At 41.2% G+C, this 21164-nt stretch overlaps 1 protein-coding gene across 2 annotated transcripts; it reads right to left on the bottom strand.

The window, feature by feature from the left end:
* Window positions 1–1326: 1326 nt before the first annotated feature.
* On the bottom strand, window positions 1327–21105 carry STK38 (serine/threonine kinase 38). 2 transcript variants are annotated; one of them, XM_084611287.1, is made up of 14 exons: window positions 20978–21105; window positions 17210–17345; window positions 15273–15324; window positions 14995–15117; window positions 14179–14262; window positions 11688–11811; window positions 9899–10053; window positions 8486–8588; window positions 6509–6570; window positions 5460–5577; window positions 5037–5160; window positions 3676–3771; window positions 3238–3332; window positions 1327–2321 (listed from the first exon to the last, which is right to left on the bottom strand). In XM_084611287.1, exons 2-14 carry the CDS (start codon window positions 17338–17340, stop codon window positions 2191–2193), a joined length of 1398 nt encoding a protein of 465 aa, XP_084467413.1. In that variant the 5' UTR covers window positions 17341–17345; window positions 20978–21105; the 3' UTR covers window positions 1327–2190. The 2 variants fall into 2 exon arrangements, with proteins under 2 accessions (XP_084467413.1, XP_084467414.1); XM_084611288.1 differs by having other exon boundaries at window positions 17210–17342; window positions 20978–21102.
* Between the last annotated feature and the right edge of the window lie 59 nt (window positions 21106–21164).

Genomic DNA, 21164 nt, shown 5'->3' with positions numbered 1-21164 from the left:
AAAAACTAAGTAATATAAAAGAATGCTTTGCTGGCTAGCAAATAAAGCCCCTGATCTTTATTTTACTTTGCTTAAGTAGTCCTATGAATAATCCCATGGGCCCAAAGATCACTACTGTCAGAGTAAAAACTACTCTTGAATTTAGGATTGGCAGAATTTAGCATTTAAGCTGCTTACAGCAATGCACTGAACCAATTCCTACTACGCAGAAATACAACAACGCAGATTCAGGGTTTCTGGACGGTCTCATAGCTACGGCACTTAGGGAGAGGATGTTAACAAGTTGTCACCCACACTCTTAATCAGCCTGTTATGTACAGTATTTGCACTCAAATTACTCCTTCATTCAACATTTACCCTGTGACACTTTAATCCAAAAGACATTTAGTGGAATATTCCCTAATGCAGCCATTAAAAACATTATTACATTACAATCACAGTTTCTTCCCTTTGTTAGTCTAGAAAGCTAGGGCTATATACAAACGATAGCCACCAGGTCATCTTGACACACTGATCTAGCTTTTAAAAACAGTAGTTTTTAGCTGCTAGGTATTTTTAGTGTTCAGCACCAAAAATATAATGTAGCAGGAATTTAAACTGTTCAAACAGATATGCACTTGTTAAAAATCTCATTAATTTAACATCTAGTGACACACTAAAGACCAGCACCACAAGGGGGGTGGATCTGTTTGTTTCACGTGCCACTAGGAATGCACTGATTGCACCTCTTTTATAGCTGAGTGGTGTTCCTGCACATGGAAAGGAATTCTCAAGAGCTCAGCTGATAAAGAATCCTCCAAATTAGTTTGATCCAGTTAGACAGCTCTGAGAGGTGTTTAGGCAAGGGAAGGCACTTTGGGGCTCTCATGGAGAGCATCCTGATTATAAAGGAATACACTTTCATAATCTACATTAGGCAATAATTAGTCAAATAGAGACATGGCAGGACCCATGTACCAGAAGTTTCAGACCCCCCCTTGGAAGACTCTGGGTACAGATGTCTTAGCCATGGTACTGAGAGGAACTTTGAAATACTAAGTAAAGGATGGGAAGGCCACTGTGAATAAGGGTTTGTAAGAGGAGCCCTAGGCAGAATTTCACACTTTTTGCCATATCTTGCTACTTGACACTACCCCATGCCACTAGCAAGTTAGCATCATCATCTTTGAAACTGATCAAGGCCAGCAGATTTTACAAGTGGCCAAGAGATGGCAGCAGCAAGAACAGAAAACCCCATCTCCTGTCCTATTATACATAGGAGGCCCACCATCAATCAGGATAAACGGATTTCCCTCCCTCCCCTTCCTATGCCCCCGCCCCCCCCATCTTACCCACTCCTTTTCTAGGTCAGCTCTTGTTATTGGCTAGTTTACTAATAATCTACAATAGTCATTTGTTTGCATGGAGGTTCTTCAGTACAACAGCTGGAAATTGTTAGCTTCCACAGAATAAATTCTACCAGGATGAGTGGCCTGTTTCTCCTGTCACTGCTCAGAAAAAGCAAAGTGTTACACAATTTTTTAATTTAGAAAAATATTTAATGGCTTGAGGGTCATTGTCTTAGTACCAAAAGTAAAGTGCACCACAACTTGAGGCTACTGATTGAGCTGAAAAATGCTATTAAAGAGGCTTTTGAGTTATAAAAAAATAGCACTACACACTACGGTTAAGGCAATACAAGTTTTGTTCATCTACTAGATAATTTACTGGACAGTTTTGTCTATCTCAAGCTTTAATTATTGCTTTATTTCCTCTGTGCTACAGTTCTTAGCCATTAGGAAAACAGTGCTGGCAGAACTGGCAGACTGAGTATATCACTCATTGCAGGACTGGTGAAATATTTTGTAAATACCATGTGCTTTGTGATGTTAGAAAGTAAAGGCGCTCTTCTCTCTCTTCCTCCTCTACTGGACTGAACAGTCTAGCAAGGAATTTAATGTGAAAACAGAGACAGACTTGCTCCTGAAGCAGCAAAAAATATCTGCCTGCATCAGAGGTGACAGAGTTTCGTGGAAGTTTTCAATGGAGCAGAAGAAACAAATCCAAGTAAATAACAATGGTGTGTAATATACTGTGACCTGAAAAACTTTTCAAAAAGTTCATAGCCCTCAGGTAAGTTGCTTTAAGGGCATAAACCCAGTACAGAGAAACAAGATCCAAGGCTCAGAAATAGTCTAAGGTCACAGTTCACTACTTTCCTGCTTTCATATAGGATGGTATTGCCCCTCGGGCTGTCAGCCCCTCAAATCGTTTGTAGGTGTAATTGATGAAGACCCAGTCTTTGTTCTTGTAGTCGGTCTCTGGATGGTTACTTGTGGCCACTGGAAGACAAAGCGATACAAGTGTTAGCTTCTTCAGATATTAAACTGTACTCATCATACGGAACACTGGACACAGCCTTTTAGTTTTAAAGAAATTATACAACTTCTGGTTGGGAAAATACCGTTTCCCAGTTTTATTCTTCAGTTCTAGAAAAAAGGGAGTCATTACAGTCTATTGTGTGTTAAAAATCCACATGCTAACAAATGCTCAAACAGGCCTCGACATAGAAGCTGTCATTACAAAACACATGGTGGAACCATCATTCGTTGATTAAAGCAGAGCCATTTTCGCCATGACACTAGAGAACGTTATAAAATTACACATATTAAGTCTCACAAATGTGCCCTGAGAAGCACTGCCACGTCCCAACTATACATTTCCATGGCAGTCATCACGCGTAACACCAGAGGAACCATCGTAGTCTTATTTGTACAAAAAGAGATGAACATTTTCTTTATAAAACACGTGTATCCGAAAAACTCAGGTAAGGCTATCAATGGCACTTCCATGAGGGATTTTTGGCTTTAATGCTACCACAAAATGTATTACACTAGTCGAGTGAGGAAGATAGGGGGAGGGAGAAAGATCTGACAGTTCTGAGTTTCGCTTTAGTTTGTGGGTTTAAGTCTGAAACTGCCCTCAAATCCCCTTACATCTAGATTTGCAGCAAATTCAGAGTCTGCTCCCACAAGTTTTTGCCTCCCTGTGATATCAGTGGAAGTTCTGTGCATGAAGGACTTGCAGAAGTGGGCCCACAGTTTGTAAAAGTTACCATTCAGCATTCCCCCTAAGCATTAGATGATTAAGGACTCTTATCCCGAACTTGCTATCAAGCCAGACTTGCAGAGTTTACTTTAACAGGAATCCTACATTATCATTATATGTAAAATAGTGACAAGAAGGGGAGATATTTACCTGTTGGTTTAAGGATATCTGATTCTGGAAAATCGTCAAAGTTTGAGGTGTCATCAATGCTTTTAATTTCTATTGATATTGCAGCAGGTCTCTCTCTGCCAAGAGCAACATTCTCAATATTAGGTTTTAAGGCAGGCAATGAATACATTCCATTTCTATAGGGACTCACAAAAAAAGCCTTGATCTGGATATGCTTGAACCTCAGAGAAGTCAGATGAGGATCTGAACCTCATCGCTGCCACGTAGGCCTGGTTATTTCACAGGCCTGGTTCCCTGCGTGTTCAAGTCAGAGCTGCCCATTTTACCATCACAGGCAAGTTTTTACTGTACCAGCACTTCTGACAAACCTAACAGTCTAATGTAATTAGACCACTGGATGGGAAATTAAACAAGGACTAGCTTTCTAGAAGGATGCTGACGTGTCTGGCAATGTCCTACCTGATATGCTCCCAGTCAACCCCTTCAAAGAAGGGGTTACCCTTGATTTCTTCAACACCAGGTGCACCAATTCTGTGCTCCCATTCACAGCAAAATCTGTGAAAGGAAGCATGAAAATAGTGAAGTGTTATATTTAGAAACAGTGAGTCATTTTAAACAGAAACTAGTATTTACATGTATGAAATTGTAACGGAAGGATAACGATAAGAGCTCTTATTTTAAAAGTAACACACCAACCATACTGAGGAATGTTAAGGCTGTGATAGAATATAGGGAATTTACTTTCAAGGATAATATGCCCTTTCATCCAGGACCAGCAGAGGGCAACAGTACACACAAAAGCATGTACATTTCACTTTTGTATTGAGACCAGATTAAAAACCGATCCGAGACATTATGTACATAGTTAAGACTAAAGAGCAAAATGATTGCACATTCTCTTTCACAAGCCCAGCTCAGTGTGCACGGAATAGGTTTATAAATCAAACTCTACACACAAATAGTGTCAGACACTTGCCTGTTGCATTACAATGGTGGGTCTGGAAAACAGTTTGAGACACTTCCAAGGAGGTTTGTAGGGAATTTATTCCCTAAACTGAGTCTGAGTTTCAGTGTGTATGTTTGCCTTGGTTTAGACAAAGACAAAATGTTTCTGGGTTGGTGATTGCTTTTTGTGGAACGCATAAAGGCTGATGGGGCGTTAACAGCCTTAAGGCAGATATGTATCATATGGAAGCAAAGTGGGTAAACCTTATTTCAGACAGGAGTTTGCTTGGATAGACTATTCAACTCCCAAAGGAATTTAGATCACTCATGAGAAGTGTTTAAATACATAGGATGGAAAGCCAGTAATTCTAACCTGCTATCCTAACAAGCGTAAGCCTATTTCAAGGACATCCTTTGCCAATATAAACAGAAAGGGTCCATACAGCCAGTTAATACAACTCAACATTCTCATTCTGTGTTTCCTTCAAGTGGAGATTCAATTTCTGAAGAATTCAGGGGCACAGGAAATGGGGGACGAAGACATGTGAGAGGCAAAAAAAAGCTACGAGATGAGGTTCTCCCAAACATAAGCATTGTACAAGAGCCCCCATTAATGCAGTTCTTTAAGGGCTCCCAATTTAAATGACAGTGAACCACCATGAATTTGATGAGAAAAATATTTGATTAGCAACCTTCGTAGTCAATACATAAATGCAACAAATGCATCACCTTAAACTTTGAAGCACCCATTGTCTCATTAGGCAAGTTGTAAGAGAGGTGTTTCATGCAGTTTGTAGGATGAGAAAATTCATGACATGTAACAAGTGGCACCACACTACAAGCTTGGTCAGCTGCAGCAATTGACTGACTGGTACCTTAGAATAAGATCCTTTGCTTTCTCAGAGATTGGAACTTCCGGGGGGAAGGTCAGAGTCTCTTTCCAGTTCATCACTTTCTTATACGTTTCTTGAGGGGTCTCAGAACAGAAAGGGGGATAACCTAAAAGAGAAAATACACTCCTGCAATGAAGTAAAGAGTAATTTATGGCTACTAAAGCTTAAATTGAACTAATTTAAAGTCACCAGGGAGAAAAAACAGCAATAACTGCATTTGGGTTACAAGATAGCAGTTTAAAAAAATTCAGGTGAACAGCAAACTGGAGAAAATTGCTTAATGTGAAAATGGGCACTAAGTGTGAAGGTGTGCCAGCAAAGATAAACGAAGCCATGAAAAAGTGAACTTTGACTCTGCTATGAATTTAACATATACTCCAGGTTTGTGCATTGCTCGTTTCTTACCAATTAACATCTCATACATGATGACCCCAAGTGACCACCAATCACAAAGCTTGTTGTAACCCGTCTGCATGAAGACTTCAGGAGCGATGTAATCTGGAGTTCCCACAGTGGAGAAGGCCTGAAATTGAATGGCTTCAGTTACACATTTTGAGAGAGATCCCGACAGACAAGTGACTGAGAAATCTTCACAGGACCAGAGGGCTCGAACAGAACCCACACAGACAACTTATTCAAACTAAAAGATGACTTTTTTTTTTTAAAATAAGATCCCATATGCTATCAAGATACCATTAAAGTGAGAGCAGTGAAAAAACACTATTGTAGGGGAAGGGAATAAAACCTGTTTAAATGCTGCGGCTCTATTCTTACAGAAGATAGACTGTTAGAAACATTTCAAGTGAGATTAAGAAAGAGATAAATAATACTGTTTAAAAGTCTTTGTAGGAAGCTGTTCCTCCGGCCCCTAAAGAGGCAAAAAGGCTAAACACAAATTGCAGTATAGCCCTAGTTCACACTGGAGACTTGGCTCATGTTCATCTCTAGCATCAGCACTGCCAAGTAACACGTGATAGATGCAAATCTAATCACTGAGTTTCTCTACCAGATCCAGCTAGACTTGGGCAGATTTTATTGTTTACGAAATCTGCACAGTAAAATCACCACTATGTGCCTCAATCTGCTTTGTCCAGTTCTCTTAAGGCATCACAGTCTGGGTATGGGCTAGAAGTCTCCCCAGAGGCAATGTTATATTGGAAGTAGCTAAGAACTTGGCTAGTTTTAGCCATAATTGCACCAGAAAAAGCAACAAGCCATGGTGGTTCTCTATCTTAAGCATAAAAGTCACCAGAATTTTACAGATGGACAAACAAGAGTTATTTCTTTTTTAAAGCCCAACTGCACAGATCTTTCACAGTACTTCAGAGAAGTGCCCTGAGAGTTTTGAAAAGTGTCACGGTATAAATGCTGGTCATTTTTAATATCAATCAGCCAACCCACTTGCATCTCAGAGCTCACCCATGAGCATCTGTAGACAGAGGGACTGCACTTACCAACTGACGTCTATTTCTCTTCCATGTTTCTGCTTTCCTTTTGGAATTCATGTTCTGGAAAGCTAAAGAGGACCAGAACACACAGACATCAGTATTGCTCATTTCGCTTTTCTTTTCCACTTTTTATCCATGATAAATAGCCCCACTTGAAGTTATACATAGAGGGACAGAGTTACTCCTAGCTCATCTGTAGCTTCCAGACCCTGCCACTTGACAGTCTGCCAGCACTAGACACTGCTGCATTCTTTGCACTAAAGTTAAAATTCTGTAAGCACTTCCATTAGACATCCATGTTTTCAGAAGTTTATAACTCCAGGAACAAAATACTCACTTCAAGATGACTACATTTAAAAGATTAGATTCTGATCTCACTTACATCCATGTACATCTGGAATAAATCTCATTAATCCAACAGAGTTAGCTCAGCTTTAAAATGATGTAAAAGAGATCACAACCCAACCTCTACTCTCTGTAAAGTTCCAAACAAATCTATTCACACACGGTATATGCTTTTGTTTGCTGAAGGCAAAATAAAGACATTGATGTCTGAGGGTCTTTTCGTCACTCACATAGCATAGGCCCAACTAGTTAAAAAAGCCTAGATTGGGTACTTGGGCCTTAACTGCTTAGTAAAACCCTATCTCTGATGACAGGCATGTCAGGTATGGTCAAGTTATGGTATTTTACAGCGCAAGCACTCAAGCTACAGTGCAACACAGGAACAGGAGGGACAATATAGGTCAACATTTTCTTTGCATCCATCTCTTCTCTGCGAATTCAGTTCAGAAAAGCTGTTCTCAGATTGAGAGCCCTGGAGACTGACGTCCTCTCTGTCCACAGAGCAGGTAAAGCAGAAGCAGCAGCAGCGCCAGCTTCCCAACACTGCCCTCCTATCATGCCTCAAACCTGATCTGAAGGGACCATCTGTAAAGGACAGAGGGGTGTTCAGTCTCTACAGCTCAGAGAGGCCAAAGACAGACTGCCAAAAACGGGTCAGTTAGTACTAACTATGTTGGTGGTTTTTGTAATGTGTACTCCTGTTCACCAGGAATTGGACTCACAGTGGTGTCAATCATTTCAATGAAACTATTTTGAGATAGCCAAGACCCTGACTACTAACCATAAATGTTAGTTAATTGGGATCTCAAAGCCTCTGATCAGGAGGAACTGTTTCTTTTAAAAGCACTGGGGTGAATATATCAAAAGCCTCTTTACTAGTCACACATCCTCACCACGGAGAAATAGCCAAGAGAAAGTGACTGCCTCCTTTTTTTCAAGTAATATATGAAAGAGGAGCTAGCAACTACAGAATCATATCAAGATCTAGCACAGAAGCATTTACATTGGTGTTGCTGCAGAGGGAAACTGACTAGAAACTGAAGTGAACAAAGTTTTCTGTTTCTTCCTAAGGACCTAGCTTCAGGAGAGTCTGCAATTTCCTATCATTCTGGTGCTATGTTCCAGCTCTTCTTGCGAAACAATTTTAAAGATTTAGATTCTGGGGATGTGCATTCCCAAAAGTTAAAATATCTCCATGCCTCCACATGTGCTATGGCAGGGCTGGCCACGTTAGTCCTGTGTGCTGCTACTGTGCCATCTGCTAGCAGTCCTTGCTACAGTACATGCAATGAGCCTACCGTGTAGTACAGCAAGGAAAGGATAACGTGAGACTGGAAGGAAGGAGCTAGCTTATCAGAAAGGTAAATGCTTATATTTACATAAATATCTTGGTAAGTAGCAAAAATAAAAGAAGTACACAGTGCAGAAAGAGCAAGAGGGAAGCTGCAGTTTAACAGGGACTAATGTGCCACATATACCATTCACCCTTTTATCCCCAAACCCTCCACACAGGCAGGATTCATTAGATCCCTAACAGCAGCTTTCCACCACTGTGTTGAAATCAGTCCTCTTCGGAATTTCTAACGCCATTCCCATAGGAGAGAATGTAAGTGCTGGTACTGATGACAGAGAACTTACTGAAATCACTCGGAAGACTGTGGTTCAAGTTCCTGTAGAATTCCGTTCGGTGAGCCTTCTTTAGCCCAGTGCAGAGACCGAAATCTGATAGTTTCACATGGCCCTAGAGATGCGGAGACCCAAAATGCAGAAGAAATACAAGACATCCACCCAAAGAATAGAGTTATTTACCCATTTATTTCATATGACAAAACACCAAGCATATTTATTATCTTGCTCTAGCCTACAACTGGTATGAGATATTGAACAACCCTAGGGATAATTTTCTGCACTGCCACACAGTGGATGTGATTCAATTTCCAGTAACGTTCCCAATACCTGTTTACTTTAATGGGAGCTGAAGGCACTTCCCCTTGCAGGATCAGCCCCATAGTCCCTTGAGGGAGAATATTGACCACCCCAGATAAGAACAAAGCGTTTCCAGGAGCAGTGCTGTCTACTCCTCTGTTAGAAAGTGGATGAGTCATGGGCGGACTTGCTAAGACACAGGATATTCCACAAAGAAAAATGTTACTCTGCCCAGTGCTTGAATTTGTCTTATCCACAGTGCAAGGCAGCAATGACTTTCAATGTGAAGTTCTTTTTTGAGCCTAAAAATGGCATATTATATCCTAAACTTGCATGACTCTGTAAAGATCTGCTCCAATCGGAGCACTTCATTATAGTTTGGAATTAACAGAAGTAGGTAAATTCTTCTTGCCAGCAAATTTGTCCCAGACAAGGTAAGTAGAAAAATATAAAATTTTACTTAGCAGTAGTAAGGTATTGAAACACCCCAACTTCCTGGGTACTACCTACTATAAATACATGCAAGTAAACAGGTATCCTGACCAGTCTGGAGAAAGATTTTGAGAAGAGCTAATGAGACCGGAAGCCTAATGAATCAGCAACATCCCCACACTTGGTGTAAACATACTACTCAATATTTGGTGAACACACGCAAAGCAGATGTCAGACCCAAAGGAAACGTCTTAGACTAAGGAGGAAGAAATGAAACCAAAAGATGGCTTTAAAACAGCACTGAAAACCACCAAGATCAGTTCAAACAACTGCCACAGGAGAGCACTCTGTAAATAAGGTACTGTCAGCTGAAGACTAGATTGAGGTCGCTTCACTTCTATCAGGACAATGGAAAATATCCTCTGCAAGGGTAAGAAATTGAAGGTTAACTAACCGATAGTGCCATCTATCATAGCATTCTGAATTCTAAGTTACCCAGTATATCTGCTGCTAACCCAAACGTCACCTAGTTGTTAAGGTAATATCCTTTGTTGGACCAATTTCTGTTGGGGAGACTCTCCCCAACAGAAATTGGTCCAATAAAAGATATTACTTCGCTCACCATGTTTCTGTCATATCCTGGGACCGACATGGCTACAACAACACTGCATGCAGTGGTTAATATATTTGTACCTTACTATCCAAGAGGAGGTTATCTGGCTTGATATCCCGATGGATAAAACCAAGCTGATGAATGGAGTCAATGGCTAGCACAGTCTCCGCAATATAAAACTGAGTCTCTTCTTCGGTTAGGGTGTCTTTTTTCATCAACAGTGTCATCATATCACCTAGAAAAAGTCAGCCACCACAAACAGCAGAAGTAAATACAAACTGATAATTAAGCCCTAGCCTCTTAGTAACATATGTCACCAAAGCTAATAAATAAGACATCCATTTTACATTTCAGTGAATGTAGACAGTTTTTATGAAACAATTATATTTTGTACATTGTGGATTCACAAACACCCAAGAAATGCATATAGAAGTGTAATTAGTTCTTCGCTCAGCTACAGTCGAGCCTGTTGATGCTCATTAGTTTGTTCAGTTGAAAGAGTATTTAGCAATTAGATTATGAAAATAAAGCTTCAATAGAATGCCAGTTCTTTGGGGCAGGGACCATGACTACCAGTTTGTTTGTACCCTGATTGAGGCCTCAGGTTGCTAGCACAATACAGATACATAAATTTAAGATGTACACTATCTTAGATTTTTAAATTAACCTAGATTCCAGGCAATGTCTTCTCTCGGTGACATCACAAATAGAATGATCACAGGCCATCAGCTGGCGCTAACAGAGAATGTCAGCTTGACATTGTTTAGTGATGTAAAGCCACATACAGGAATTTGTTGGTGGCAGGTATTAAGACATCCAATTTTATAGAAACCCAGTAGACCCAAACTAATTTGTACTAATCACCAAGAGACTCACTGAAATACTAGATTCTGTGAATTAGCGAGTAGATGAAATTTAAAAGGATATGCCAAATGCGTGTTGGTTCATTATAATTTTAGTTTAGTTTTCATTAAAGACTTGATAACATACCAAATAATGTTATAAAGTAATGGATATAAAAAAGCCTCACTACAATAGTCAGTTATATAGTTGTCACTGAGAAGTGAAGAGAGACTGTCTTGTGAGCGTGTAAACTATTGTGTGCTATTTAGCAAGCCTCTACTGCATTTTATTTTGTGTCAGTCTATCTGAGAGTTTCTGTCTCAGTTATAAAACATCCAATTAGCAAAAAGGTGAACTGTCTGATAGAAATGTCCCACAAACCAAAGTTAGCTATGGACAACCACACACAAGATCTGGACCTTAGATAACAATTCTGCAGCCAGAAACACATTTAGCAAGAACAGACTGCATTACTGCACAATGTCAGGTCTGAAGTCAATCATTTGGTTTCAATAGTCAAATCATGTTTTCCGTATAACCCAGCAAGATTTCAGTATAACCTTCTTGCTAGTGAACTCCAGTAGTTTCAGCACTCAAGAGTTAACCTTTAAAGCTCTTCTTTGCAGACAAGAGGTTTCTGATGCAAACCAACTACAAGAAAAGAGTTAGAAAACTGAAAGCTGTTAAGGTTCTAAGAAGATAGATGTCAGACTGTGAAGATAAGGCTTGACAGAACATCTAGGTCAAGTTTGCAAGCATCTGTACCTAAGCATGAATGCAAAAGCCCCATGGTACAGACAGGTAACTTTGGGCCTGACCCTGTAAGGTGCCAAGCACCCTCATTCCCCAATGAAGTCACCAGACATTAAGAATGGCTCAGTTCCCTGCAGGATCAGACCCAAGACAACACTGTAAAGCAATTACACGTGTACAAATACCAGTAACAAAGACAGACAAGATTTGTTATATAGCCAGAAGACGGCCACAGAACAAAACGAAAGGGACCTTTTGATCTCAGGTAATTACCTCCAGGCAGGAACTCCATGATAAGGTAGAGGTTTAACTTATCTTGAAAACTATAGAACATTTTCACAACCCACAAACTGTCTGCCTCCACTAGAATGTCCCGCTCCGCACGAATATGGCCAACCTAGGGTATATGTATGCATGTGATTAATTATTACATTTATTATGTTTTATTAGACGCATTTATCTTCACACACAATTCAAACACTGTTTTGAGGGGATTGAAAGACTGAATATGCAACTGTCAAGTCTCTACACGAGGAATGGAAATACTAGCCCGTCTCAATACTTTCATCACTGGATATTTTCACATATTAAAATAGTGTGACAGGTTTTCAGGCAATTATAACTTTTGAAGACTGCAACAGCTTAAAAAATTATGCTTCTGAGAATGAACAGGCAGAAAACCTTACTAAAGGTCACTGCCATTCTTTCATATGCTTTGTTTGGAATGTACCTACTGAATAAATTCCTTAGGATTCTGACTCAATCTGACCCCTCAGTGCATAGATCCGAAGATCCTTTATGTTCAAAGGTTTCAACTGTAAACCTTAATGACACGTTTTTGTTCTGAGGATCTTTGAAAAAATTATCAAGTTACATCAGTAGATCTACTAACTGCAAAGGGAATGTTTGCGTAAGTAACTGTTCACCAATATAAGCAAAGGGTTCACAATATGACCCTAGTTTTAATGGCAATTGAAGGGCTTGATCCTAGAAACACCACCTTAAGTAGCGTTTGCTACTACAATTAGTCCAATTAAATGCAGTCAGCAGGACTATTGACAGTAGCGAACACTATGTCTAGTAGTGAATGGTTGCATGATCAGGTCCTAAAGAGGTCTTTGTCCTCATCCATTGGAACAAAAGACGAGTAACACCGTAGCGTGTAACTCAACCCACTGCATACAACTATGCAGCAAATTTTCATGGAGAAAAATAATCCCATTTTACCCTAGATGACCATTTATATATACACCTACTATACCTATAAAAAATGGATCCCCTCCAAGTCAGAAGTGCAGCTGTGGCTAGGGTAGTATGGAGAAGCTTGTCTTACAGCTACCTGCTTTATACCTGGACTGTAGACAAACAGAGCACTTCAACGTCTAATATTGTTACTTCCTTAACCTTCACATGGAAAAGAGAACATTGATTGAATTATAGATATGATGAAAATACACATTCGATTTTGAGGTGCTTATTATACAAGATAAACTACTTACTATTTGAGTTAAAATATCTGCTATATTAAGAGCACTAACTAAAACATGCACAAAGGGTACTAACTACAGTTCAGAACAGTTAACATCTAGCAGATGAGACGTGGATATTTCATGACCGAGATTGGGAGTCAAACCCAGGTCTCAAAACACATCAGTGCAGGCCCACTCACCAAGCACTGACTTTCAAAATTGCTATGCAAAGACAAAGAGGTCAAGAACGCAATGCTATTTTTTCAACGAATACTTTTAAAAGACAAAAGTTAATTCAGGAATTACTGCCTACAAAAACATTGCTTCCTAGATGAACTCCAGTGCCGAAGGTGGACTGATTAGTTCAGACTAATATTCCCAGAAGGGCTATCAAAGATATAATACAATCATTCAGAGATTGGCATTAATATGAAAAGTGCCACTACTTTGGAGGTCCTGCGAGTGAGTCTGAAGGATTCATGCAGTTCCAGCAACTGATATTTACAATTAAATCCATTAGACATGCTAAATCAGGATGAAATCAGACTTGCAGTAAGCCAGCACTCTGAAGATTGTATTGAGAGTTCACATACATATCTTTGGTTTCAAGTGGTAACATAATATCACAAAATGCAGAAAGAGGAACATGATCAGTTGCAATACAAGTGTTCCTCTGTTGCTGTTTAGAGGAAAACTGCTAATTTCCTACACCTTGCTTCTCCATGTTTTCAAATGGAAACAGAATGTTCAGTCACACTCTATATCTGATCACCATGCCTCTTGTGAAAAGCCAGTATAACTGAAACCTTCATCAAGAAATTGACCAAGGTTGCAGAGACAATGAATTTTTTTTAAATGCTGTTTTGAACATGTGAATACATACATATTAACTAATCACTGATAAAAATAGATAAAGAAATATAGTAAGTGAAAGCTATATTTTTCCTCATGACCACATAAAAGTTATGTAATTTCTCTAGAGTCTTCCAGAAAGAGTTACAATAAGGCTGAAATGTTCTAAGCGCTTTAGGGAAAACTGAGTATCCAAATCGAAGGCAGGTTGGAAAGTCAAAAAAAAAAAATCCATCCACACCCCCTTAGCAGTTTTTAGCTAGCAAAATCTAAACCATATGTTGCAGTGATTATTCTTTAGTTTTTTTGGTTTGTTTTTTTTTTTTTAAATATAGGCCCACTTTTGTCCCCCAGGAATCTGAGTTTGCAATGGAGCAGAAAAAAAAGATTTTAAAAAGAGGCAGAGCTACTAGAATTGCTATTTGAAAATTAATAGTAATCACCTGCTCTTTTTCAAGCATGTCAGCTTTGCGTAGTATTTTCATCGCATATACATGCCCTGTGTCCTTCTTCTGGACAAGCCGCACCTTCAAGTTTTGCAAAAATATGGAGTCAGAAACACATCCTTATCCCCCCAACTTTTCCAGGTTTCTTTTACAGTATTCTGGGTACCATACCCTAAAAGCAAACATTTAACTTCTATTTTGCAAAGCAGAATCAGATTATAAGGACAACTAGCACTAACTGTCTTATGATATGGTAATGGGATACAGAGCCAGCTACCTCTAGGACACCAGATCACTGTAACAAAGAGGATACCATTTGATATCATTTGGCAATCTGTAACATGAAACAAGTTGGTTGGTCAAAACCCAGTTTAGTGGGCAAGTTTCTATGTCATGAAAACCCATTATTAAAGGCCCTTTGGCATGCAGTTTCTGCTATCACTGCATCCCATTACTACAGGGCCAGGATGGAGGCACACTGGCACAGCAGCGTCACACCCGCACTGCTACTGTTATATCTGTTCTACAGATAGAGGGGCTTTCCAAGGTTGCCAGCCAAGCCCATTTCACCAACATTTTGGTCCTTTTAAAGATGTGGAGTTTTGCTTGTTTGTTTAATACAAACTAGCACTGACTACATATAAAGTCTGATGCATTTTAATGTCAAACTTTAAACAAAGATTCAGCAGTGATTATTGTGTCATTTGGCTTCAAATTGCACTGTTCTGATCTTTTAAAAAGTCTTTTCAAAAGCATTCCAGTCCCTATAATGCTACTACAGTTTTATTCAGTAATCAGTTGCTCTGTTCTTACCTCTCCAAATGCTCCTCTGCCTATTACTTTTAAGGATTCAAAATCTTCCAAACCAAGTCTTGTTCTCTTTAACCGAAGAAACTCGGTTTCCTTTCGGGCATGTGCGGACCTCCTGATTCTCTTCTAGTGTTTGTTTTAAAAAGAAAGCCATACGGTTTATGAGATTCCATAATGAAGTTCTCATCTGGATCATACTGAACCAATCAGAGAGGTTACTAAAGGTATGACTATGGGTTACTTATATTATCTAACCAAAAAACTTGTTTTCTGTTCATTACCTCTTCATCTTTTAAACCTTCCTCTTCCATCACTTTTTCTAGCTTCTTCTGTCTGGAAGAAAAAAAAGAAAAAAAAAAGCAATGAAAAAAATTCTTGTTTAGTTCTTCAGAAAATCCTATAAAAAGCACAGATACTTTCAACACCTGGAAGTGTTGTCTAGAACTAAGTCAGCGGACTAGGAATTTGGATTCAATATGGAAGTGTGAAGAATCAGAGTTATGGAAAGATGCTGGTCTCTCCAGTTTTAAGCTCAAGCTTACCTTTCCAATAGAAGTCCAACTTCACCCTCTATAACTTTGCTCATCTAAACCAGTCTGCCTGAAATTTCACATGCCTTATTTTATGCAAGGATGGTCTGGTGGCTACACCTGGACTGGGACTCAGGAAATCTGAGTTCAAATCCTGGCTCTGCCACTAGCTTCCTGTGTGACACCAGAGAAGTCACTTAGTTTCACTGTACCTCAGTTCCCCTTCTGTAAAATGGGTCATATAATTCCCTACCTACCTAGAGGTGTTGAAAGAATAAATTCATTAATGTCTATAAGATGCTCAGCTACCTTGGAGATGCGGCCATATTTGTACCTAAACTGATATTAATGGTTTTCTCCCTTAAAATATGGACACATTTACAACCTTAATTCCACTTTTTTCCCCCCCTTTTTGGTTCAAGGAAGGTAATCTCTATTTTTGTTGTTCAGATTTATCTTTGGCCACTGCAGGAAAAATTCCTACATTAATTATGTTCTGAGCTTCCTGATGGCCTTTTCAGCATCATATTATACAAATGCACTGAAGAGTTCCTGTTCAATATGCAAGTCATTCTTTGCAAGATCCTTTTCCAGCCTCCAGATGCCACTAAGCAACTGCTGGGGTATGATAACATTTTAGCCCAACATCTCTATCATGTATACTGAAATTGCTCTCCCCTTATTTAGGCACCTAGGAAGTACGATTTGCTCACCATCTCTCTCTCTAACACCCCACTCAAATACCAAATGTGAATTTCCGCAGCAGTAGTGCTCAGCAGGACCAAGCAATGTTGAAGCTTTTTCCAACATTAAGCGTTTACAGGAAGCCTTTCTGAAAATTCTGGTTATAGGCCTATTCTTGTGACATGCTCACCACACTGAAGTCTCACTGAATTTGATGGAAGTTTAGGGTGCTCAGCACCTCTGAGAATCTGGCCCACAAAGAGAAAATACAGGTTTCCAAGGATATTTAAGGAATTTATCATATCTCATCTATCGAAGCCTATTAGATTCCTCCCGCCTATGAGTTAGTCAAGTTAATGTTAAATTACAGTCTTTACAGCAGCTGCTTGCCGCCTTTGAACAAGTGAATTTCCCTTTATCATAAACTGTAACAGAAAATGAAGCTGAAACCACATGACTTCATAAAACTACAAGAAATGTTAAAAGGGAATAAAAATCAAAAGGAGCAACAGTTGAAAGAGTAAGTATTTGTAGAGACTGGCCTCTTACTTTACTGCTTAAATGAATCTAAGCTAAATATACAATTGGTTTCCACTAAGATATATTGAGTCAAATAGACACATTGTCAAGATTTAAGTTTGAAAGGAAAATGTTTCAACTGATTTCATCAAAGCATGCTCAACAAAATGGCTTTTTTTAAAATTGCTCAGCAATGGAATAATGGATTTAAGAGCAGATATTCTGAATCAGAAAAACATCTTCTTTTAATTTACAATAATGTCCTCTAGCTAACCATTTTTACTCGTCAACATCATATTTGAGAAACTCAGATAAGTAAGGTAGTTACTAGCAAGGCCTAAGGTAACATTAAGGTAAGTTAAATTTGAGCTACAATTTACTAAATAGCACCTGCTCAAATGGGACCTCAAGTTAAACAATCATGCCACTAGTTTCCTTTCACTTCTACACAGACGCACTTTCCATCTCCCAACTGGGATTTTTACCTCATTTCGCGTTCTTCATGTTGTGCTATGAGATTACTATAGAAGTTTTCTAATGTCACTTTTGTCATTGTAACTCGCTCCTTGGTGTGGTTACTCATGGATGAACAGGGTGTTGGACCCGTCATTGCCATGGCTACTAGAAAAGGGGGGGAAAAAGGGGAAAAAAATACATTTGACATTATTAATGACAATAAAACATGAAAGCAAGAATTCTGACCAAATAACTGATGCTCAACTACATTAGACGCTGGAATTAAGAATCCAGACTGAAGTTAATATTTTATATAGTTTTAATATCTAAGTTATCAGAGAGAGAAAAACGATAGACTAGTTGTCTAAACTGGGCACCATCAGTTAATGAGAGAGTCTGAAGGGAAGAGAGTTACAAAATAAAAGGTACAAGTCAGGCTTCCTGTTTTTGAACAGCATTCAAAAAGAGGGAAGGAAACTTGACAAATATTATGCCTCAAAAACCACATTTTAGGCAGTATTGAAAATGTTTTGTACTTCACCCAATCTAGTCTCCTAATCTTGTAAAACTGTTAGGCATGAAAAACCCACCCCGAGACTCCCAGTCAGGGGTGCCTTTTTCTTTTACACTTCGAGAAACAAGGTACCTCTACGTTTGTCAGTCACATGCAGAGCCCCTTATTATGAAACTTACCAGGAGCCAAAATATTAAATGGATGTGTGGAGCAGCTGAAGACAGACAAATTTGCTATTTTTAGCTACTTTTGCAATTAGGGTCTCCCACTGTAGCAGACATTTCCACAAACAGCCTGCCAAAATCCAGATAGATAATTACCTCTAAACAAGTACGAACTTAAAAAATAAAAATGATCTTGAGGGGTTTTTTTGTTGTTTTTTTTTGGGGGGGGGGTTAAGTATACTGCATCTACATCTTAAATTAAATTAAAAATAAAGTTTAAGAAAAACACAAAAGCTAGCCGATTCCATGTTATGGTTCAAATTCAGGGCAAGATCCTAGCTTGTTTATTGTAAGAAACAATAAGTAAAATGTAATGTATATAAAATATACAAGCTCTTTGAACAATTTAAGACAGTGTTTTCATTGAAAAAAGGAGTACTTGTGGCACCTTAGAGACTAACAAATTTATTTGCGCATAAGCTTTCGTGAGCTCACAAAAGCTTATGCTCAAATAAATTTGTTAGTCTCTAAGGTGCCACAAGTCCTCCTTTTCGTTTTGCAGATACAGACTAACATGGCTGCTATCGAAAACCTATTTTCATTGAGGTTTTCTAGTGGCAATATAACCCAAAAGAGCAAAATTCCCATGGCTGGAACACAGCCCTAGAAGTCAGAGATAAAGACAGAGGTATCATTTAGAGACACTATCTCATTTATAGGGCTGCAGGTTTGGCAGGGTGCAGAAAAAGTCATGCATACTGTGACTTCTCTGTTTGTCCATGAGGCTCGAGCGGGGTGGGGCATGGAGGGTGGTGCAGAGGGAAGGCCCAGGTGGAGGAGTTGGATACGGAGCCCACCTCACACTCACTCCACAGCAGCAGCTCCTGTGCGGCTGGGCCCAGCTCCCCACTCTGGGCACGTTGCAGCACTACTTACTCAAATCTGGCCCTGCTGCCTCTCTCCCAATCACAATGAAGTGGAGGCAAGGCCAAACGAGAGCAAGTGGCGCTGTGACTCCATGCACCAAGTCGCAAGACCTGGAACAGGGAGCATGGCCCAGCCCCATGGGACACAGGAGCCACCGCTGTGTCCCTGGTGAGTGCAAGGCAGGCTCTCTCTCTCCAGCCCCCTCCTACCTCCACTCCCCCTGGGCCTCCTCTCCTCACAGAGCTAGGATTAGGGTTTCCATGCCAGGGCCAAGGGTGCTGCTATAAGTGGTTGGTGCTCCCTCATTTATCAGGGCATTTTTAATTTAAAAAACAAAATCCCAGAGCAGTCACGAAACCCTGACTTTTATTAAAGTTACAGTGACTGCTCCATAAATTTTTAATTCTAAAAAATGAAGTGACAAATCTGAAATCCGAGGCACCACAGGTGTGCATGGCCCTATAGATAACAAAAAATGGCAGGCCCCAAAGACCTTATAATAGAAGCTATTTTTATTTGACCTGTTAGACATCTTCTCTTTCTTCAAAGAACACAGGCAACGTAGGGACTGTTGAGGAACTTTTGTTGTATTTTTGATGAAGTTATTTCTTTAAAAAAAAAAACCAGCTCAAAGTGACACTATCTGAATTAGAAAGGACAGATTCTCTCTATACACAGCACTTCAAGAGCGTGCTGATCCGGTATCTGTGTACTGTAAGCACATTTACATCACTCACATTGATTATGCTAAAAGAAAAGGAGTACTTGTGGCACCTTAGAGACTAACCAATTTATTTGAGCATGAGCTTTCGTGAGCTACAGCTCACTTCATCGGATGCATACCGTGGAAACTGCAGCAGACTTTATACACACACAGAGAATATGAAACAATACCTCCTCCCACCCCACTGTCCTGCTGGTAATAGCTTATCTAAAGTGATCATCAGGTTGGGCCATTTCCAGCACCAAATGGCCCAACCTGATGATCACTTTAGATAAGCTATTACCAGCAGGACAGTGGGGTGGGAGGAGGTATTGTTTCATATTCTCTGTGTATATATAAAGTCTGCTGCAGTTTCCACGGCATGCATCCGATGAAGTGAGCTGTAGCTCACGAAAGCTCATGCTCAAATAAATTGGTTAGTCTCTAAGGTGCCACAAGTCCTCCTTTTCTTTTTGCGAATACAGACTAACACGGCTGTTACTCTGAAACCATTGATTATGCTACTAGTTCCTATTTCCCAGAAAACCATCAAGTGACAAAGCCGGGATTGGGTGGCAGATAAAGGGAGGGGGAGGAAAACAGACAACTGTCCCCCACTCAAATGCAATTATGCATGTGTGAAGTTTGATAAAAGGGAGATTTCAGAGTAGCAGCCGTGTCCGTCTGTATTCGCAAAAGGAAAAGGAGGACTTGTGGCACCTCAGAGACGAACCAATTTATTAAGGGAGAGCGCGCGCGTGCCTCTATTTATCTATACAACATGGTCAGTGCAGGCGCCCCGCCACCACGGCTCAGCCTGGACTGGGAAGGACCACCTTGATGACCCAGAGGAGACGGCCCATTTGGCCGTCCGCTGGCCGTAGGATGACCAGAGAGCAAGTGTGAAAAATGGGGACAGGGGGCCCCAGGGCGCCCACATGAGACAAAGCCCCAAATATCAGGCCGGTCCCTGTAAAATCGGGACACCTGGGTCCCCCCCGGCTGGCGGTGCCGCCCACAGGGCGAGCCGGGGGCCGTAGGAGCCGCTCGAGGGGGGGGCAGTAAAAGGAGCCCGCCCCGGGACGCGCCTTGTGACCCCGGCCCTGGGAGCTCAGCCCCGCAGCCCGGGCCAGGCCGCTGCCCACCCGGGCGCCCTGTTCGGCGAGAGGCCGGCAGGCCCCTCACGCCCGGCGGCTGGGGCAGCTGCAGGCTGCTCTGCCACAGGAGCGAGGGGCTGAGCCCGCCAGGGGCAGCCAGCGCGGCCTCCAGCTGCCCGGGGGCCTGGGCGCGCGGGGGGGGAGGGGAAGCCGGGGGGGGCAGGAGCTGAAGGGGAGACGGGGGGGGGCACAGGCCGGGAGGGAGGATGCAGCGGCAGACTGGGGGGGGAGGGTGCGGGAGGCAGCGGGGCCGAGGCAGCTCCCCCCGAGGGGAGGGGGCCCGTCACCGGGGCAACAAGCTGAGGGGAGGGGGGGCCGGGGGAGTCACTTACCGGAGCCCCCCGCGGGGCGGAGATGGGGGCGCGGACCCAGCCCCTCCTCAGAGCCGGAGACTCGCTCCTCACTGGAACGGGCGGGGGGGGATGGGGGAAGGGATCGGGGTGCGTCGCTACCGCCGCCCCCCCAGCGCTCTCCGCACCGCCACTCACGGAACGGACGGCGCCGCGGACGGGACAAGAC

Source organism: Lepidochelys olivacea (genome assembly GCF_965140295.1).
Source record: "Lepidochelys olivacea isolate rLepOli2 genome assembly, chromosome: 21".
Taxonomy (NCBI): Eukaryota; Metazoa; Chordata; order Testudines; family Cheloniidae; genus Lepidochelys; species Lepidochelys olivacea.
Note: the sequence above shows the minus strand (reverse complement) of the source record. Positions and strands in the feature narration are given on the sequence as shown.

Coding starts and splice junctions, on each gene's coding strand:
- STK38 (XM_084611287.1), bottom strand. CDS start 17,340: ATGGCAATGACGGGTCCAACACCCTGTTCATCCATGAGTAACCACACC. Junction 14,263..14,994: donor GCAGAGGAGCATTTGGAGAG/GTAAGAACAGAG, acceptor CAAAACTTGAAG/GTGCGGCTTGTCCAGAAGAA. Junction 5,161..5,459: donor CATGTATGAGATGTTAATTG/GTAAGAAACGAG, acceptor TTTCTCTTTTAG/GTTATCCCCCTTTCTGTTCT.